General features: G+C 48.6%; 9 protein-coding genes across 9 annotated transcripts; 6 read left to right on the forward strand and 3 right to left on the reverse strand.

The window, feature by feature from the left end:
• Window positions 1-253: 253 nt before the first annotated feature.
• Window positions 254-2,826, forward strand: POJ06DRAFT_66422 (uncharacterized protein). Its single transcript, XM_056191361.1, has 4 exons — window positions 254-356; window positions 406-476; window positions 535-1,685; window positions 1,740-2,826. The coding sequence occupies exons 1-4, from the start codon at window positions 352-354 to the stop codon at window positions 2,691-2,693; spliced, it is 2,181 nt and encodes a 726-aa protein (XP_056046721.1). The 5' UTR covers window positions 254-351; the 3' UTR covers window positions 2,694-2,826.
• On the forward strand, window positions 2,798-3,756 carry POJ06DRAFT_66441 (uncharacterized protein). The gene has a single exon (XM_056191362.1). The coding sequence runs from the start codon at window positions 2,960-2,962 to the stop codon at window positions 3,656-3,658; it is 699 nt and encodes a 232-aa protein (XP_056046722.1). The 5' UTR covers window positions 2,798-2,959; the 3' UTR covers window positions 3,659-3,756.
• Window positions 3,757-4,538: 782 nt separating this feature from the next.
• On the forward strand, window positions 4,539-6,799 carry POJ06DRAFT_247066 (transcription factor PAP1-domain-containing protein). The gene is made up of 2 exons (XM_056186865.1): window positions 4,539-5,410; window positions 5,468-6,799. The coding sequence occupies exons 1-2, from the start codon at window positions 4,772-4,774 to the stop codon at window positions 6,452-6,454; spliced, it is 1,626 nt and encodes a 541-aa protein (XP_056046723.1). The 5' UTR covers window positions 4,539-4,771; the 3' UTR covers window positions 6,455-6,799.
• A 326-nt stretch (window positions 6,800-7,125) lies between these two features.
• POJ06DRAFT_219504 (WD40-repeat-containing domain protein) lies at window positions 7,126-8,849 on the forward strand. The gene is made up of 2 exons (XM_056185592.1): window positions 7,126-7,441; window positions 7,524-8,849. Exons 1-2 carry the CDS (start codon window positions 7,258-7,260, stop codon window positions 8,738-8,740), a joined length of 1,401 nt encoding a protein of 466 aa, XP_056046724.1. The 5' UTR covers window positions 7,126-7,257; the 3' UTR covers window positions 8,741-8,849.
• Window positions 8,850-10,346, reverse strand: POJ06DRAFT_247069 (Manganese/iron superoxide dismutase). Its single transcript, XM_056186866.1, has 3 exons — window positions 9,704-10,346; window positions 9,506-9,630; window positions 8,850-9,441 (listed from the first exon to the last, which is right to left on the reverse strand). Exons 1-3 carry the CDS (start codon window positions 10,047-10,049, stop codon window positions 8,938-8,940), a joined length of 975 nt encoding a protein of 324 aa, XP_056046725.1. The 5' UTR covers window positions 10,050-10,346; the 3' UTR covers window positions 8,850-8,937.
• A 126-nt stretch (window positions 10,347-10,472) lies between these two features.
• On the forward strand, window positions 10,473-10,960 carry POJ06DRAFT_266131 (uncharacterized protein; the record flags this gene model as incomplete). Its single annotated transcript, XM_056189132.1, has 3 exons — window positions 10,473-10,654; window positions 10,711-10,858; window positions 10,925-10,960. The coding sequence occupies 3 exons, from the start codon at window positions 10,473-10,475 to the stop codon at window positions 10,958-10,960; spliced, it is 366 nt and encodes a 121-aa protein (XP_056046726.1).
• A 321-nt stretch (window positions 10,961-11,281) lies between these two features.
• Window positions 11,282-14,387, reverse strand: POJ06DRAFT_66466 (kinase-like domain-containing protein). The gene is made up of 5 exons (XM_056191363.1): window positions 14,050-14,387; window positions 13,818-13,964; window positions 13,617-13,764; window positions 12,761-13,561; window positions 11,282-12,703 (listed from the first exon to the last, which is right to left on the reverse strand). Exons 1-5 carry the CDS (start codon window positions 14,095-14,097, stop codon window positions 11,337-11,339), a joined length of 2,511 nt encoding a protein of 836 aa, XP_056046727.1. The 5' UTR covers window positions 14,098-14,387; the 3' UTR covers window positions 11,282-11,336.
• A 321-nt stretch (window positions 14,388-14,708) lies between these two features.
• On the forward strand, window positions 14,709-15,974 carry POJ06DRAFT_66560 (autophagy protein Apg5-domain-containing protein). The gene is made up of 4 exons (XM_056191364.1): window positions 14,709-14,988; window positions 15,045-15,181; window positions 15,242-15,519; window positions 15,574-15,974. Exons 1-4 carry the CDS (start codon window positions 14,860-14,862, stop codon window positions 15,906-15,908), a joined length of 879 nt encoding a protein of 292 aa, XP_056046728.1. The 5' UTR covers window positions 14,709-14,859; the 3' UTR covers window positions 15,909-15,974.
• POJ06DRAFT_66572 (WD40-repeat-containing domain protein) lies at window positions 15,931-17,614 on the reverse strand. The gene has a single exon (XM_056191366.1). It carries the CDS (start codon window positions 17,318-17,320, stop codon window positions 16,040-16,042), a length of 1,281 nt encoding a protein of 426 aa, XP_056046729.1. The 5' UTR covers window positions 17,321-17,614; the 3' UTR covers window positions 15,931-16,039.
• Between the last annotated feature and the right edge of the window lie 621 nt (window positions 17,615-18,235).

Below are 18,235 nucleotides of genomic sequence, written 5' to 3' on the forward strand. Positions count from 1 at the left end.
CCGAGCAGGTACCGTGGGTACGGCTGCAGTGGTATTTTGGATATTTTAAAAAGTTCCAGTGGTATTTTGTCTTTTACCCTTTTAATTGCAGTATGGAGCACCCAGCCACACACACTAGCGCACAGAGCGAGGTCGATCACAAAAACCAGTTTAAGGTTGACGTTAGCTATTTATTTGCTGCCAGATTCGGATTAGCGCGAGGCACATTAAGGCTGCCATCCGAGTCTTATTTGTGGGGCGCCATGTAACAAGACTCACAGACCGGTGCGATTCTTGAAAATCGTCCTTCAGTTCTAGAAGCCTCTAGACACCTACCTTCTTCCTGTCTCTCGTGAATCAGGGAAATTTAAGATGTGGTATGTTCTTGCTTTATGCTATTACTGCCATTGGCCTAACTTTGCATAGTGGTATTTTTGGCTACGTCAATTATCTGGTCGAGAAATCTAGAGGCGAGATTGTCGACACCCTCTTAACTGGTGGGCATGTCCATACAAATTTGAAATACGAAATATGCTTTAACAAATGCAATTTAAGGTCTCGATCGACTAGAATACCGCGGGTATGACTCGTCTGGGTTCGCTGTTGACGCCGACAAGCGCAACGAGAACTATGTGATCAGGGAAGTTGGCAAGGTCTCTGAGCTCCGTAAGCTCGTGCAAGAGGCGCATATGGATATGAGCAAGCGGTTCTCCACGCACGTTGGCATTGCACATAATCGATGGGCTACTCACGGCCAGCCCTCCCGGACGAATGCGCACCCTCACCGATCTGATCCGGGCGCAGAGTTCTTGGTCGTGCACAATGGTAATATCACTAATTACCGCGAATTGAAGTCGCTGCTGGAGTCGAAGGGGTACGCGTTCGAAACCGAGACCGATACGGAGTGCATCGCGAAACTCGCGAAGTACGTGTACGATACAAACAAGGGCCGTCTTGATTTCACTGAACTGCTCAAGCTGATCTTGGTCGAGATCGAGGGCTCCTACGGCATCCTTGTCAAATCGAGCCACTATCCCGGCGAAGTCATCGCTGCCCGCAATGGCTCGCCGCTGCTGGTCGGCATCAAGTCTGAGCGCAAGTTGAAGGTCGACTTCGTTGATGTCGAGTTCCCCGATATCAATGTCGAGGCCGTGGCGGATAACGTGACTCATGAATTTAATCCTCGATTAGTTCTCCCGAGAGGGAACGGTTTAGGTCTACCAGATGGGAGCAATTCGCTTATGGTTCCGGGACTTAATAACGATCTTCGTCACTCTCAGTCCCGTGCTTTCATATCAGATGACGGCATGCCGATTCCCACTGAGTTCTTTCTCGCGTCAGACCTTGCTGCTGTTGTTGAGCAGACCAAGAAGGTTATCTTCCTGGAAGATGACGATATCGCTCATATCTATGACGGCGGTCTCCATATCCACCGTGTTCGCCGAGAGGAGGGTATGTCTTCAATCCGTTCGATCCAGACCATCGAGATGGAGCTGCAGCAGATCCGAAAGGGCAACTTTGATCATTTCATGTTGAAAGAAATATTCGAACAACCTGAGTCTATCGTCAACACTATGCGCGGTCGTGTCAATTTTGAGAATAGGACTGTGAAGCTCGGTGGCCTGTCGAACTATATCAGCGCGATCCGACGGTCGCGACGAATTGTGATGATTGCGTGCGGCACGTCGTATCATTCTTGTTTGGCCGTATGTACTCGCCAAACATCTTCCCACACCAGTTACTGGTTCTAATTTCAATAGACGCGCGATTTGTTTGAGGAATTGACCGATATTCCTATTTCGGTCGAAATTGCTTCTTACTTCCTTGACCGTCGCCCACCGCTCTTCCGCGACGACACCTGCATATTCGTCTCTCAGTCGGGCGAGACCGCGGATACCATCTTGGCTCTCAAGTACTGTATCGAGCGGGGCGCCATGTGCGTTGGTGTCGTTAACGCGGTCGGATCAGGTATTTCCCGACAGACACTGTGCGGCGTGCACATCAACGCTGGCCCCGAGATTGGTGTTGCGTCCACAAAGGCGTACACGTCGCAGTACATCACACTCGTAATGATCGCGCTGTCGCTTTCTGAGGACCGACTATCGAAGCAATCGCGGCGGAATGAGATTATCGATGGCTTGGGCAAGATCTCGGCGCAGTTGCAGGAAGTCCTGGGTTTGAATGACAGGATCCAGGCGGTTTCGGAAACTCTGGTGGACAAGCTTAAGATGCTCATTCTCGGCCGCGGGTACCAGTACGCTACTGCTCTAGAAGGTGCTTTGAAGATTAAAGAGATTTCTTATATTCTCGCGGAAGGTATTTTGACGGGAGAGCTGAAGCATGGCCCACTTGCCCTAGTTGACGCAGATATCCCTATTATTATGATCGCGACCAAGGATAAGCTGTTCGACAAGATCATTAACGGCATCGGCCAAGTCACCGCACGGAGCGGCAAGCCTATCTTTATTGCCTCGCAGAACGGTCCTACGTTGGTTGAGGGTAAGAAGAAGGAGAATGGCTCGGTCGAGACTAAGGCTGAACTCCAGAGCGCGGAGACGTCGTATGTTAGGTTTGAAGTTCCGGAGACAGTAGACTGTTTGCAGGGATTGCTTAATATTGTAATATTGCAGATCTTTGGGTACTGGCTGGCGGTGAAGAAGGGCTATAACCCTGATCACCCGCGAAATCTTGCGAAGGCCGTCACAACTGAGTAGGTGGTAAGTTTCTTGCCGTGGTGATTTAGTTTTGTCGCGAGATTTATTCAACTGTGGGCTGTATCTGGTGCGGTGTAGTTTTTGGATGTTGGGCTGTGTAATAGCAATTGACACTAAGACGGTGTTGGCCTGTCGTCATCGACATCATCGTCGTCACGCGCACGGCTATGAACACAACTTGCATAAATCCCTTGCCACGCCTCCCTCAAAATGAAGCGAATAACACCGGAAATTCAGTCTCTACAAGATACAACTGATTGAACAAAATGTCAACACTGGCAATTGTCGGCGCAACAGGCTTAGTCGGCAGTAACTTCCTGTCTCTATCCCGCACCGCCGAACTCGCCGGCATCTCACACATCGTGGCCATCACCCGTCGCCCAGTCAAAGAGTCATTAACAAAAGGCGGCACGCACAAGGTCGAGGATGTCGTCGTGAACGACATCCCAGCCTCGATTCCGGCGACCACTAAAATCCTGTTCTCCAGCCTAGGCACATCTAAAGCCGAGGCAGGCGGGTTTGACAAGCAGTACAAGATCGACCACGACCTGAACCTCGAGATCGCAAAAGCCGCAAAGGCGACCGGCGCGTCTACGTACGTTCTTATTTCGGCCGCGGGAGCGTCCGAGGGCTCGCGCTTTGCGTTTTTGAAAATGAAAGGCGAGCTGGACCGAGATGTTTCCGAAATTGGGTTTGACCGGACGATTATCTTGCGTCCGTCGATGATTATGGGCAAGAGGGAGGAGAGCCGTCCGTGGGAAGGTGCTGCGCAGGGCGTGCTTAGTTTTATGAAGAAGGTTCCGCTGCTTGGGAGCGCGACTAGGTCGCTTGGCGTAGATGCGGAGGACGTCGCGAAGGCTGCGTTGAAGGCTATTCAGAAGAGTGGATCGGGAATTGAGATTTATGGAAACGAAGATATCTTGAAAATGGCAAAGGAGTATAGTGATGAGACGGGTGGCAAGTAGATAGGCAGTATGATAAGATGTAAGTCTGAAAGTGGTCTTTTATTATGGACAATTCGATCGTTTGAACTTTTTGTAAGTTATAGGTGAATATGTTGTATTAACGATTTGATGTCAAGCCGTATCTGTGCTGCACTTGTACAACACTATGGAACTACATCTCAAATGATCGACCCAATTCGCGCAACTGTATACATGGATGAGTCGCATTCAACGAGCTAAAAGCTTCGTGCCCCATCACTTTTTGTGGCGTCGGGTGTCCGAGAGTCTGCAACTTCTTATTGTTCGCGATTGTTTCCCCCATGACGTCATGACAGTCCGACATTCGCCTGGGATTCGAAATTGTCTCTGCCACTCACCCGTCAGACGTCACACTTAAGCGCGCCCCAGTGTCATCATATCCGCATTTGAGCGCTTAGCCAAAACTCTGAATCGGGCGGAAGGCCGAAAAGGTATGGCCGTTGACCATTCTCAGGATGGATGGTCAACATGTCGAAGGATTTACGTTGTGTTTTGGCGGGCCATCGTGGCATGCTGCACCCATCCTTCTTGAGTGTTCCTCGTTCATCGCGTAGCCCTGCTGATTTTTTTCTACAGTAGTGACAGCGATAAATTAGTCTTGTAGGTGATGTTCGGCCGGTTACTTTGAGGGGGTGTAATGGCATGAACGGCAAAGTCACAGCGCATATGAGCCACATATGCGCGATACCGCAGTGGCGGCCGTGTCAGTTAGCCGACGTCTGCTGGACCATGCAAAGTTTAGAGCGTGCTGAGTTCTGCCGGCTCCTCGCGTAACATGGAGACCGGGCCTGGCCGCGGCGAGCCTGGTCGCGCTCAGTCAGGGTGCCAACTACGTCGCCGCTAATTCGATGTGCGTCTTCGTCGTCGCTCGTCACACCGTCGCCACTGCTTTTCCCCTACCAACGTAATTACCTTTGATTCTTCGGCGTCTGCTGCTGTACTGGCCCTATTACCGCCGTTTTGGTATTAGTCTCCAACGTGAGGTAACTGTGCCGGTCAGTTCTACGAGTTTCTTCCCCGCCCTGTCGGCCTTCGATTACAAATCTTGCGAATTAGTAACCGTCAGACCCGAATACTGATTAATTCACATCCACAATGAGCAACACTTTCGGCAACGAATATTTCTCGGACGACACGCAGCGATTCCTTGCTGCTCTATCGTCGTCCGACTTTCTTGGTGACTTCTCTTCGCTTCAGAATGCTGCGGGTGGGCCGGGACTCAATTCCGATGACGCCAACTCCACGGGGTCTCCTTTTTCTTCCGTCGACTTTGGTGGTCCCGAATTGACGCAAATGCCTGAATTGTTGGCAAGGGTCCCGCCTCCTGCGGACATAGACCAGAAGCCATCGCCGTCATCTCTGTTCAGTGGGACCCGACCTGGTTCTACATCGACTTCCAGTGCTACTTCACCAACGTCGCCACTCAATTCATTACGATTGACCACAAACACCTTTGGCACCCCGGCAACATCTGTCAGTGCTACCAGCTGGCAAGGTGTCTCGACTGCGCCACGTTCGTCTTCATCGTCAAGCTCACGCGAGACGAGCCCCAATATGCAATACAATGGTCATCTATCAGCGACAGCCGAGCTGGAAAAGCGAAAGGTTGGGGACGACCTCTCGGACGATGACCTCTCTGAGACCGAGTCCAAGAGACGAGACACAAACACTGCAGAGCCTGAGGATGGCAAGAAGAAGCCTGGCCGAAAATTGATGACGGCCGAGCCATCTAGCGTATGTGTTCCGTCTGTGGTTGATCACACTTAAATAGATTGTTAACAACGTTGGTAGAAGCGAAAGGCGCAAAACAGAGCTGCTCAGCGAGCATTCCGTGAACGCAAGGAGAAGCATTTGCGAGATTTGGAGGCCCGGGTGGCCGAGCTCGAGAATGATGCTCACTCTATGACGACGGAAAATCAGTTTTTGAAGAAACAGGTCGACAGGTTACAGACTGAATTGAAAGAATACCGCAAACGGCAGTCACTGTCGTCTTCAGCCAAGTCATCCCCTACCGCTGGCCACAACTATGTTACTCCATTTACATTCGAGTTCCCTCTGTTTGGTGCGGATCCCAAGTTCGCCAAACAGAGTTCGAGTGCGCAGCAGGGTCAAACCAAGCCTGGACAGGCTCATCCTCGGTCAGCAGGTACCTCGCCAATGGCTAGCGTTCCGTTTGGACACAGCATGTTCACTGCCTATTCACCAACAAGTACCATTGCGTCTTCTTCAAGCTCACCGAGCCTGACTGCTACGGGCGCACCCGTATCAGCCAAGCAGTCCCCGGCGTGTCCGATTCCTAAGAGCAGCCTGTATGGCAACGATGAGGACGATTTTTGCGCACAGCTGTCGATGGCATGTGGTACGCGTGACAATCCAGTTCCCAAGGCGCATTCAAACAGTGTGTTGAGCCCGCCTTCATTCGAGAACGACTTGTTCTCCGAATACAGGGAGCCGATTTTCAACACGGGTGGCGAGGAATTCAACCTTCCTGAGCTCACACCTGACGACGTGTTCGATAACCTTGGTGACTTGAACGATGCCGCTTCGGGCTCTGGATCATCCAAGGATGACGACATGGTAGTTCCTGCGGACAACAAGCCGCTTATGGGCTGCACCGCACTCTGGGATCGGATTTCTATGCACCCCAAGTTCGAAGACCTGGATATTGACGGCTTGTGCTCTGAGCTAAGGACAAAAGCCAAGTGCTCCGAGTCTGGCGTCGTCGTCACGGAGGCAGATCTCAACGCAGTTCTTAAAAAGATTGATACCAGCGCATGATCGCGACGAGCTAACATTATAGTTTGTTTCATTTGGAATATAAATAATCGGGGTTCAATAGCTAGTGCTTTCTTATATTGGGTCTATTTTTAATCAAAATATGGGTGCTATCGATGATACTACTCGACGTTGGTTTCGGTTTCGCTCTCTATCTGTCTAGGTTGTATTATTTTGATATCTTTTTATGGACGTCGTTTACGTTCTATGGGATTTGCTTCTTTATTGTGTATTTCTACTTTACTTTGCTCTTTACGGACATGGCTTATTGTTGTGGGCTATATATAAGACGCATAATTCTGTGGCTTTATATAATATAGTACATATTTACAGTAGATTCTTCTCGGGAGAAGCCACTTGGGTCGGTCGGTCAGCAGCAGACTCATCAATATCGTGCGCGCTACGTCAGGAACGGAGTTCATAGAAATGCATAGATCAACACTTGCCACTGACTGTGACCAAGCCGTTCGAGCACGGACTAGAACTGAAGTGCTGTCAGCTGTGCGCATGCGGCAGAATCGCCCGTCAGGATCGTATATAAACTGTGAGCCTATTTGATGTTTATGAAATTAATTGGAAATATTAGACAATGACTGGCACGGCGGCAGGAAGTCATTGGGTTAGGGCTGACTTTCATCACTGGATCACATACTAATCACAAATATTGGTGCCGTCGTTAGATAAAGTCACAAACCTCGGAGTCCCAACCAGGGAATTTTTTTCTCTTGTCGGGTCCTTGACAAAGTCCAACTCCACGTACAGTATCGTTGGCTTTGATAAATAGCATTATTCATAGAGCCTGAATAATGTCGACCGTCGATGTACCAGCTGGCGATTCTGGCTCGTCATCAGACACGACTGGGCAGATCAGGATTACTTTGACGACGCGGGATCCGTCTGTCGCAGTTCCAGATGATGTGCCGTTATACGTTCCGCTTGCTCTGAAGCGGTACGGACTATCAGAGATTGTCAATCATCTGTTGGCTACAGGTATGTTTACTCGTTTGACCGACGCTTTGAATGCAATGGCCGCTGTTTAGAAAGTACGACGGATGCTAAATCGGGATTGCAGAAAAACCGATCCCGTTCGACTTCTTAATTAACTCAGAATTACTCCGACTTTCACTGCAAGACTACATCACACAAAAGGGATTATCCTCAGAACAAACGCTCGCACTCGAATACACACGGTCGATCCTGCCCCCTACGTTCCTCGCATCCTACGTGCATCCAGACTGGGTTTCGTCTGTCGACGTGATCGAGGCAGCGCCAAGTAACGTTAATGCCGCTCCAATTTTGTCAGGATGCTACGACGGCATCGTGCGGACATGGAATTTGTCTGGCTCAGTAGTTTCAGAATTCGGCGGACATACGGGACCAGTGAAAGCCGTGCGGTGGTTAGACGTGAACAAAGTTGTGTCAGTCGGCATGGACCGATCGATTCGAATCTGGAAAGTCCCTGCTGCGGGTGACCAGGACGACGAAGTCATGGCCGACGTTCTTGGTAGTAATGGACCCCAAACCGTCACTTCGGCCCGGATATTCGCAGGCCACAAGTCTACGGTCGAGGACATAGCCGTCAACACCGAGACGTCGCGCATGCTGTCAGCCGGCGCGGATAATGCCGTCGGCTTGTGGACTACGAATTATAAAGAAGCCCCGCCAGCCTCAGGCTCACTCTCGACTCGAGAGATGACCGGCAAGCGGCGGAGGAAAACGACTTTGCCATCCCGCGGTCCAATATCAATGATGGACTCACACAGTGGGCCTGTTACTGGGGTGATTTTTGACCCAAAGGATCACACGGTGGGATACTCAGTCTCGCTGGACCACACAATCAAGACGTGGGACTTGGTTACCGGTGCGCTAGTTGATACTCGCACGACGTCGTTTCCGTTACTGTCGATCGTCGCACTACCGGAGTTGTCGCTCTTGTGCTGTGGTAGTTCTGCTAGGCATGTGACTTTGCATGACCCACGGGCGGCTGCAGATGCTACGACGACAACGACACTGACGGGGCACACGAACTTTGTGGTCGGTCTTTCCAGAAGTCCGGAGAGCGAGTATATGTTTTGTAGTGCGAGCCACGACGGAACAGTACGAGTATGGGACGTCCGCGCGCAAAATAGTTTGTATGTCATTTCAAGAGAATCCAAGACCGCCGAAAAGGCAAAGGTATTCGGCGTTCATTGGAGTAAGAGCGCGGGAATCGTGAGCGGTGGGGAGGACAAGCGGATGCAAATCAACCGCGGCACAGGGCTAGACGTGTCAAGCAACAGTACCCAGTAGCGCCTTAATGGGTAAATTACTAGCAGGAGTAAATGTTTGTATGATATTCCGAGCACATTGTGTACACAACATAGAAAGGCTTTTCATTCAATACAGATTACATATATGTACAGTTTAGACACTCGTTCCCCCACTTAGTCATAGCTAGACCTCTATCACCTCCAAATATGCTTTCTTACAAGTTCGGTTTGTGAATTTCACAATAGCTGACGATCCCGTGCTCGGAACGAGTTCGCAGAGACAGCATTCAATCGCGCCTCGACCTTGAGCCAATCAATCGAGTTCCACCAGTTCTCAAAGTACTTCGCCTTCCCACCAAATCCGTAGTCATTAAGGTACATATGCTGCCAAACGTTAATACATAGAAGCGGCATCGGCTTGCCCTCAATCGCATCCTCTCGATCAAGCAGATTTTGCTGACGCTGGGCAACATTGCTTAGCCTAGACCTCGAAAATGGGCTATTGAAATCAAAGTCCTGGGCGTGCTCAACGCCATATGGTGTGCCAGCGTTGTACGTCGCGGTGACATAGAGCCTTTTTTTGGGGCTCTGCAGAAGCCAGACATACCCGTTGCCGCACATGGCTTCCGCGATGCCAGACATGTGCGCTTTGAGCTCTTCGACGTTTGTGAAACTTTCCTCGATAGCATTGAACACAGCGGGTAGTGGTTCTGTAGTATCCGCGGGAGCATCTGGACCGCGCTGTAAAACGGAACGTAAGTAAGCACGGAAAACGGAAACGCAACAAGTGTCGAGACCTACTCACCAGGGAGTCAAAGAAAAAGTGGTTATTGTGGGTGAGAGATGCGAAGTTGAACAAGGCTGCTTGATCAGCATGTAGTGCGGTAGCAACGACAATCTTGAAGGGTGTCATGCTGGAGAATCTTGTCTCTAACCAGCCGTCAGTATCACCGTCCCTCCAATGTATTGACTAAGGCTCCTTCAAAAACCACATTGCATATACCTCGAGTTCTCTTTGTGAGCTCCTTCGCCAAGTACTCTTGATAACCAACCCAGGCAAGGTTAAACGTTTCCTTGGTCATAAACGGCGGGATTCCATTCTCCAAGTAGTAATCCTGATTTTCTAATTTTGGCGCGGAGTAAAGACTCCGGGAGCTGCTCTTCGTGAGCGAAGAAACCACTGTCACGATTCGTGGACAACGTGAAGACGATAACGAAGCCGAAAGCACAGATCTGGAAACGGTCGTGGAAGCAATTGACCGGGTAGATTTGCCAACGGACGGTCGCGCGATCGCTCGAGATTTGCTCGCAATTGCGGAAAATAAGGATATGCACTGGCGTTTTGTCATTGTAGAGTTCTATATATCGACCTTCTCTTTTCGAACAATGCCGATTATTATAATTATGCCGCCTTAGCAGTGTGTCTGAATAGTCTGAATAATCTGCCGCTCGAATTCGCACAATCGTTTCCACAACGGGGCTATTCAATTGCTGACAAATTCGAACTCTACAGTCGAATTTGCTCAAACTGAATCAATACACCCTCCAATTAATCCTCCGTTATCGTCTCGTTTGTCGCAGAGTTTCGATTTTGTGGAAGTTTTCGAGATTTTCCCGAGAACGCGCTCGGAGGTCACGAAGATTTGTCGGCGGTTACCCGGTCGTACCATCGCTTGCCCATCGCGACCATTTAATAAATCTTGGATTGATCCAAGTTCAAATTCACAGCCACTGACACCGCTCAGAAGATCATATACTGACACACGAACGATATGCCGTCAGAAAGTAGTACAATTACACCACCCGGGTCAAGTATAAAATTCTCGCAACGAACAAAGCCAGAATTTGAGCAAGAAGAAAGTCCGGAAGAGATATGGAGGAGGTTTGAGACTCGGCCCAATCAGATGTTTCCGGACGATCCGAATGATGAGCGACATCATATTGCAATGGCCTCGTGAGTGTTCCAAAAATTTCAATTTGTGAATACTGGATCTCACATCCGTATTGTAGGAAAGGACAGTCAAAGTTCTACGATCCGTGTAAATTGACATCGCAAATGTCGTTACGATGTTTGGAACGGTCGCGGTTCAACACGAAGAAGGCAAAAGAGGACTGCAAGGATTACTTTGATGCGTATAAGGAGTGCAAGGCCGAATGGGTACGTGCAATATCGCAAGTGTTAGCTTACCATGATGGCGAAATGGCACTCACATGCTCTCATTAGTTCGAGAGTTTACGGCGGAAACGCAGCGGCATATAGCCCCATCCGTCATTAATCAACGCTTACGAACTTACAAGAGGAAGCTGATATGTCTAGTCAGGAACATGACAAGCTCGATCGAGCGTTCGACTGCGCGCCAATCATGGCAATCTAGTCATCGGCCCCATTTGGTGGTTACGCCAGTGCAAATTCTTGTACATATATCATGGCTTCGTACATACATCATTATATACACAATGCTTAGCTTGCATCATATAAATCACATTATATTGTCCCTTTTCTATGCCCAAAATATAGTACAATGAGAATCACAAAAAGCAGTCTATCATCCTTCCGCTGTCCAAAATTCATGGGATTCATCTCCCAAGATATTTACATTCCGCGAACGAAGCAAAATATATCTATATCCTAGCTTTTAATCTGCGAGACTAGTACGCCTGCTGTTTGCGCCCTCATCGTCTGAAAGTTCAACTTCGTCGTCCACGGTCTCAGGCTCATCGACTTCTTCGATAACATCTCCATCCGCAGATTTCCTCCGCACGTTGGGTCCTGGAGGCCTCGCTATGCCAGGTTCTTCAACAGTCTCAGGACCTTTCCGGCCCCTAGGTCCGCGGAACGGGATTCGCTTCCGCTTCGACGAGGATCTTCCGTAAGTCTCTCTTATGGATCCCTGTCCGAACCCAAAAAATATCGTCTCGTTAAACCCTGTCCTTTGCCGTCCTAGTCGATTACCGCGGCCCATACCGCTACCAAAGCTAGAAGTAGTGAACGCTGTGGTATTTGGCGTCGTCGGCTTCGCTGAACTCATAGATGTAGTCGTGCTACTATAGCTCACACTACTCGCGCTGTCGTCGTCGTAGCTCTGCATTCTCGTAGATTTTCGATCGTATTGCCGCCAGCTCTTTCTTCCTCGGTCAAAATGGTCGACTGTGGGCGTTGAGGGAAGGTATTTCGAGCTTGACCGTGGAGATCGCGACGCGTTGCGAGAAGATATCGAATTACTTGATGTGCTTGAAGCTCGCGACAAGGTCGATTTATGCCGAGACGATGAAATAAACGATGAAACGGAGGACGACGTTGACGTTCGTCCTATTCGAGGCACGTAAGACGAACTAGGCGAAGGATGCCGATCTCTAGAACTCGATCTCATCGAATCTGAACTATACATTCGATTTGGAATCGCCAACGTCACAGACGGTGGCACATTCCTCCTCATTCTGCGTCCATTTATTGATTTCAAGATACCGCCAATCTCCCCCGTATCATTCTGGCCATCAAGATCCTCAGAAACCAATACTTCGACACCGTTGTTATCATGTCTTATATGCTCTTCGTCCTGTTGTGAGCCATTTGCTTTAACTTTCGCCACGCCGCTTCCCCGGGAACCTGTGACATCTGTTCTATCTTTGTCTGAGCCAGCCTTTGGGGAGCTTTTGGCGTTCACGCTATTAGTATCATTCTGGTTTGGAGTCTTATTGTTAATCGACGTCGCGCCTAGCGAAAAGAATGATCGTATGGATGACCTTCGCGTACTAGAGTCCGCACGTTGAAGATTCGACCGCTTCAGACCTAGATGAGAAGTCGAGGCCCAATGTTTCATAGACGCAAAAGCTCCAGACAAACCGTGAGATAAATGCTTCTTCTCCTTGTGATCCATCATTCGCTGCATCAGGTGTTCTCTTGTTGCATCAATTACGATGCTGTCCCGTTCCGGTGTAGCTTGCACAGATCCCGAGACATGTATCCCATCGCTCTCGGACTTCGCAGGTTTCTCTACAGGAACTGTATCCTTCTGTTAGCAGCAGTCAATAAATTATGTTCTCGTTTTGTATAACGTACGAGCAACTTCAGCATGCCGTCGGCCTAATGAGCTTTCAGTTAACCTCTTATACTTATCCGACTTTCGTTTCTTCTTGTATTTCTTCGAATTACGCTGTTCCCGTTCAAGTGCAAGGGCCCACCATCCAGCCAAATTATCACATTTCTGTTTAATCACACTCTCCTTAACAGCTTCGATATCGACAAATGCGTGCCGCAGCCTGTCCAACAAGTCCCGCTCTATTTTAGTAGTAAACGGGACAGGATCTGGCAAAAGAAGCAAAGTAATCTGTGTTGAGCTGTACGGCGCAAGAAAGGGATGTTGTAAGATTTCGGTTGCTGACGGCCTTTCACTTGACCTCTTTGATAACATCGACTGAAGAAGCGACAGCGCTTCTTCTGGCAAGTAGTCCGGATATACCGGTTCCTCGTTTGAAATTCGCAATCGTGTTTGCACCTCATCTTCATCATCGAATGGCAGCTCACCGCACAATAATGCATAAAGAATGATGCCCAGCGACCAAACATCAACGGCTTGACCATGATACTTCTCTCCTTTAACCATCTCAGGTGCAGCATAGCATATAGTACCGCAAAATGTCTGCAATAATCGTTTCGGTTCGCATTCCCTAGTAAAGCCAAAATCGCACAACTTCACGCTTTCGTGCTTGTCCATCAATATATTTTCCAGCTTCAAATCACGATGAACTATATTCTTTGTATGAATGTACGCTACAGCACCGCATAGCTGGGCAAAAATTCGCTGTGCTTGATCTATCGACAGCCGTCGTTTTCGTATCAAATAAGCATAGAGCTCGTCGCCTGGTTGACGCGCAAATTAGATTTGATTCTATTCAGCTCACGTAGCAGTATATACCTGGACAATATTCCAGCACAAGCCAAACTGTAGATTCCGTGACGATGACTTCGAAAAGCCGTGCAATATGAGGGTGAAGCAGTTGTCGGTAGTGATGAATCTCCCGAGCCAGATTCAGGTCTGACTTCTCGGCAGATTTGAGCACAACCTAAGCACTCGTATAAGTTCATATAGCAATAAAGACTAGCTTCGTAAACTCACTCTAGTCCCAGTCAATTTATGTGTAGCCAGGTACACTTTGCCGAAACTCCCTTTGCCAATCATCCGAGATAAAGAATAATTGCCGACATTTTTTAAATCCGAACCGGTCGTAAATTCCTCCAAAATTTGGTTATACGATTCAACCAACTAAATACCAAATATCAAGTTAGCAATTCTCTATACTGCCTCTGCTCGTCTAACTGAGGCTGCATAGATCATGATGCGATTGTACCTTGGCTTTAGCATTTTGAATCTCGGCTTTATTACCACCAGGTGCCATTATACTCAACCAACCATCAGCCCCAAGTAAAATCGCCGCAATGTTTATTAACGTTGTATTGTATATTAAGTAGCCCCTATCTCCGATGTCCAGCTCCCGTCTCCGATGTTCAGCTCCCGCTCCTAGTCCACAAGTCTGATCTCGCAACGAACTGAGAACAGGTGAGAAAATTACACCTGGTGAGAACTTTTTTGGACAAGCCAACGTCCCGCAGTGACAACCGCCGCAAATATCACGTTATGCGTGAGAGCGGAGCACTAATTTTCGATCATAAACAGCTTTGACAGCAAATGCTTCCGTAGCGCTGGGTTTGGGATGACAAGCCAACTCTCATCGCTTATGTCATCCCCAATTTTAAGGATAACTGACTACTTGTTACGTTACCTTCGCTTCGCTTAGGCGTCGCCGGCTAGGGCTCTCAAATCCTCAAAATCATCGCGATATAGGGTTCCAAATTTAGGTGATATTAGCCCTTTTCGACCACGATATAACCCACTGCTACGATACTCGAATGTGCTGGTCAGCCTGAAGGATAATTATTGGCGGCTCATTGGTTTAGTGATTTCCGAACTACGTGTACCGGAGTTTTATGACTTAATTGAGCTCTGAGGGATTTTGTGATAGTCTCAAGTAAAGAGTGTATTATATCGGAGGATAAATTCCCTGCAACGGACGCATAGCGAGGAGCGGTATCTCACTCTGTTTACTCGTATAGTATTTGAGGATCGAATGATGCACAGTGGGACATAGTATATGTTGTGAATGTCTGTCTCGTCGCCTTCTATTGCTTCCTCCGATCTGCGTCGCAAGGTCTGGGACGGCGTAATTCCACTGCAGATAGTTCTCCCGCCGGATGAATGCAGGGTACTAGACTCGGTTGATCCCTTTTATGTAAGTCGTTGGTAGCACGATTTACATGATCTGTGGGTCTAACAGCGTCTATGCAGATCAATGCTGCCAGAATATCGTACTTGCCCCTGTACTTTGGCAAGATAACGGCATATTTTAAACCCTTCCTTCGCGATCCCGAGGCATCGTTGTCATCAGAATGGTGGCTAGATTTTGAGGGAGTGCCTTTACGATGGTGCGTGTATGGGTGTCAGTCGATCTCATAAGGGTACGCACGCTAACATAGGCGATATAGGAATTGGCCGATTGGTCTGCTTTATGACCTTCTCACGGGTCTAGATCCAACTCAGGCGGATAACCCTGATCAAGAGTGGCACTTGCCGTGGACACTAATGTTGCATCATTCTCAGTATCCGTCCGATACTTTACTGCGTCTAACTAGTAGTGGAGCTGTAAAGGAGCACTGGGTGAACAGAGTGAAGGAGGCCGACTTCGTACGAAGAGGAAATGCGAATGCGGTAATGAGTTTGTCTAAGACTGATTCAGACGACATGTGGGCTGGTGTCGAAGAACGTGCGTATTGAGATGTTACTCTCAATCTGGCAGTTACTAATAGGTTCAAATTAGATGATTTTGACAAGTTCTGGGGCATCACCAAGAAGTTATTGCCATCCGACCCCTTCTCACTACGGCATATTCCGATTAAGATCTACCTGCCATCTTCGAACAAGATGCTTCAGGCGCTTGTCCCGCCTTCGATATCGCCACGAGAGTTTCATACAGTTGGAACTGCACTCCATGCGCATTTACCACAGCTCTTTCCTTCTCGACGAACGTGTTTGTTGGCGCGGCCAGTTCTTCATGGAGTGCAGTTAAGTATGACAATACCACTGGCAGAACTCCTTTATGAATGCATGTACACGGACGGGTACTTGCATATTTGTATTACTATGATCTCATGATTCGTATTCAGCTTACAGTCATATTCGGACTTGAGTGTAGCTCTACATTCGTCTGTAATATATTCCGCTCCGCCGCCATATATCGTACAGCGTAATCAACGGCTACCTCTTCATATCGTACGCAAAGGATGTCAATTAATCTCCATTTCCAAACCCTTGTAAATTTCAGTTAACACGTTCTTCTTCGATCCATCTTCGGCGGATTCTTTCTTGTCTGGCATTAGCACGGACTGCTCGGCTTCCCATAGTATGATATCGCCATCGCTGTTTCCAGAAAACAATTCGACATACTCAGAGCCTCGACAGGCAAGGCCACACGTTCTCTTACGTGTATTCAGTGATCCGGCGAGTCGGCGAACTAAACGGCCAGTGGACACTTGGAACACGAGAATATCACCAGTATCGGATGGAAAGAAGAGTAATTGCGGAAAGCAGTCGCGCACGGGCGAGAGCAGCATATTGATGCACTGCAAATATCGATTCCGTACCAGAGGTCCAAAGTTTACCAGCGTATTAGTGTCCCGCGTAAACGGCGCTGTCAAGTCCCATACCCGAATCATTTCATCTGTGCCAGTTGATACCAATTTCTTGCCATTATCGAGCCAAACCAGGCCGTTGACCACCCCGCGATGAGACTTGACCTGGCTAAACGCAGCTGTAGTCGATGAAGAAAAAGACTCCGTGCGCTGGCTGAAGTTGACGGAGCTCGTGACACCCTTTCCTACTATGTTCTCCAGATTGAGAACAGTCAAGCAGGCATCTGAACGTCTAATATCCCATAATCGCACGGTTCCGTCCGATCCTCCACTAGCCAACATAAACGAATCGGCTGGTGACCATCTGACGGAGTTCACTGTCGTTCCTTCGTGAGATGAAAGCATCTGGGCCGCACCCGATGACCTCAAATCGATCAGTCTTAGAGCCGTGTAATCCGCTGCACATGCGACTAAGCAATGTTCCGCAACCGGCGATATGTCGTGTGCGTTCACCCGAGCACCCAACTCGAACTTATAAACCTCTTCCAATGCCTCCGTATCCCACACCTTTAACGTCTCATCAAACGACCCGGTTATAAACATTCCATTATCAAACGGCCACCATGATATCCCGGATATTCCATACTTGTGTCCTTTTTTAGCTGGTATCCCGCCCACCATTTCATAGCGGTGCCGTTGCCCTTCCCGTGAATTAAGGTCCCATATCGAAATTCGCGAATCCGAACCTCCGGATAGCATATATCTGTTATCTGCACGGTCCACAGCAAGCGAATTCACAATTCCAGAATGGCGAGTCGGGAAGTATCGTTTATCTGAGCGCACTAGGGTCGAGTATTGTCTCCGTAGCTGGGCCGACCGCAGCTCGCGAGGGTTCGTGAGCCCGGATTCTCGTGTAAATAGATAGGACGATAGCATGCATATAAATACATGTGGTTTGGATTACTAGTATATGTGTGTGGCCTTAAATGTGAGGATTGTCTCGGTGGCTCATTGATGGCTTCCAGTGGAGACGAACATAGATGATGTAATGCATTCAGTCGCGCCTGTCATTCACGACTTGACAAGGACCCGTTATCGACGACTGCATATGTGCTACTGGCAAAGTCATTGTAATGACTCCAGTAGATAGAGCATCCGATTATGCAAAGCCGTGGCAATGTCGTGGTATGCCAAGTTGGCAGAATACTATTATTGACTACGTCGCACTTTTTGTTGTCTCGGAAGGCGTATCCGACAGCTAAATACTACAGTAACCCTTCGACTGGGTGTGCCGGACAACTGACGTGTTTCCCACTGACACTATCCCACATATACATTGACCTATAATTATACATACAACATATATCTAACATCTCGATCACGCTGGAACCGGTGATATTGTCCTTTTTTGCTACGGTTTTGACCGAGCTCGCAAACTCTTGTCCATTTTCTGCCCTGGGTCGGCCAAGGTTAACATCAAGATGTCAAAGCATGTGTTATGCAATCGAGCAGGTTACAAAATGATGTATAGGGTCCTGTCAGTCCAGAAAATGAAGGTAACTTCCCACCCACACCCCCGTTGCGTCGTTCCCATCATGCAGTCCTCATGCAATGACGCACCTGGGTTTACCTTCCGGTCATCATGGATGCGTTTCCAGCTACCTTATATACGGTTTCCATCTTTCGGCGCAAGCTCGTTCTTCTGGTGGCCCCGAAGTTGATAAAGTACTGAACAAGTACAATCGAGGTAAAATGAGTCACATGCGCACTGACCAGTGCGTAGCGCAACATTCAAGGATTTTTCTTGAGGCTCTGGATCGTATGACAACGATCGTATAGTCGCAACACCAG

This window comes from Lipomyces tetrasporus (genome assembly GCF_029532465.1).
Source record: "Lipomyces tetrasporus strain NRRL Y-64009 chromosome Unknown POJ06scaffold_2, whole genome shotgun sequence".
Taxonomy (NCBI): domain Eukaryota; kingdom Fungi; phylum Ascomycota; class Lipomycetes; order Lipomycetales; family Lipomycetaceae; genus Lipomyces; species Lipomyces tetrasporus.

Excerpts from the sequence above, each read along its gene's own strand:
- POJ06DRAFT_66560 (XM_056191364.1), top strand. The coding sequence starts at position 14,860 with ATGTCTGTCTCGTCGCCTTCTATTGCTTCCTCCGATCTGCGTCGCAAG. Across the intron at positions 14,989-15,044 it reads ACTCGGTTGATCCCTTTTAT|ATCAATGCTGCCAGAATATC; the intron begins GTAAGTCGTTGG and ends GCGTCTATGCAG. Across the intron at positions 15,520-15,573 it reads GTGGGCTGGTGTCGAAGAAC|ATGATTTTGACAAGTTCTGG; the intron begins GTGCGTATTGAG and ends GGTTCAAATTAG.
- POJ06DRAFT_247069 (XM_056186866.1), bottom strand. The coding sequence starts at position 10,049 with ATGACAAAACGCCAGTGCATATCCTTATTTTCCGCAATTGCGAGCAAA. Across the intron at positions 9,631-9,703 it reads GCTCACAAAGAGAACTCGAG|AGACAAGATTCTCCAGCATG; the intron begins GTATATGCAATG and ends ACGGCTGGTTAG. Across the intron at positions 9,442-9,505 it reads ACTTTTTCTTTGACTCCCTG|CGCGGTCCAGATGCTCCCGC; the intron begins GTGAGTAGGTCT and ends TCCGTTTTACAG.
- POJ06DRAFT_66572 (XM_056191366.1), bottom strand. The coding sequence starts at position 17,320 with ATGCTATCGTCCTATCTATTTACACGAGAATCCGGGCTCACGAACCCT.
- POJ06DRAFT_247066 (XM_056186865.1), top strand. The coding sequence starts at position 4,772 with ATGAGCAACACTTTCGGCAACGAATATTTCTCGGACGACACGCAGCGA. Across the intron at positions 5,411-5,467 it reads TGACGGCCGAGCCATCTAGC|AAGCGAAAGGCGCAAAACAG; the intron begins GTATGTGTTCCG and ends CAACGTTGGTAG.
- POJ06DRAFT_66441 (XM_056191362.1), top strand. The coding sequence starts at position 2,960 with ATGTCAACACTGGCAATTGTCGGCGCAACAGGCTTAGTCGGCAGTAAC.
- POJ06DRAFT_66422 (XM_056191361.1), top strand. Across the intron at positions 477-534 it reads TGTCGACACCCTCTTAACTG|GTCTCGATCGACTAGAATAC; the intron begins GTGGGCATGTCC and ends ATGCAATTTAAG. Across the intron at positions 1,686-1,739 it reads CGTATCATTCTTGTTTGGCC|ACGCGCGATTTGTTTGAGGA; the intron begins GTATGTACTCGC and ends TAATTTCAATAG.
- POJ06DRAFT_219504 (XM_056185592.1), top strand. The coding sequence starts at position 7,258 with ATGTCGACCGTCGATGTACCAGCTGGCGATTCTGGCTCGTCATCAGAC. Across the intron at positions 7,442-7,523 it reads CAATCATCTGTTGGCTACAG|AAAAACCGATCCCGTTCGAC; the intron begins GTATGTTTACTC and ends TCGGGATTGCAG.
- POJ06DRAFT_66466 (XM_056191363.1), bottom strand. The coding sequence starts at position 14,097 with ATGGCACCTGGTGGTAATAAAGCCGAGATTCAAAATGCTAAAGCCAAG. Across the intron at positions 13,965-14,049 it reads TTCAAAATGCTAAAGCCAAG|TTGGTTGAATCGTATAACCA; the intron begins GTACAATCGCAT and ends TTTGGTATTTAG. Across the intron at positions 12,704-12,760 it reads ACGGCATGCTGAAGTTGCTC|TTCCTGTAGAGAAACCTGCG; the intron begins GTACGTTATACA and ends AGAAGGATACAG.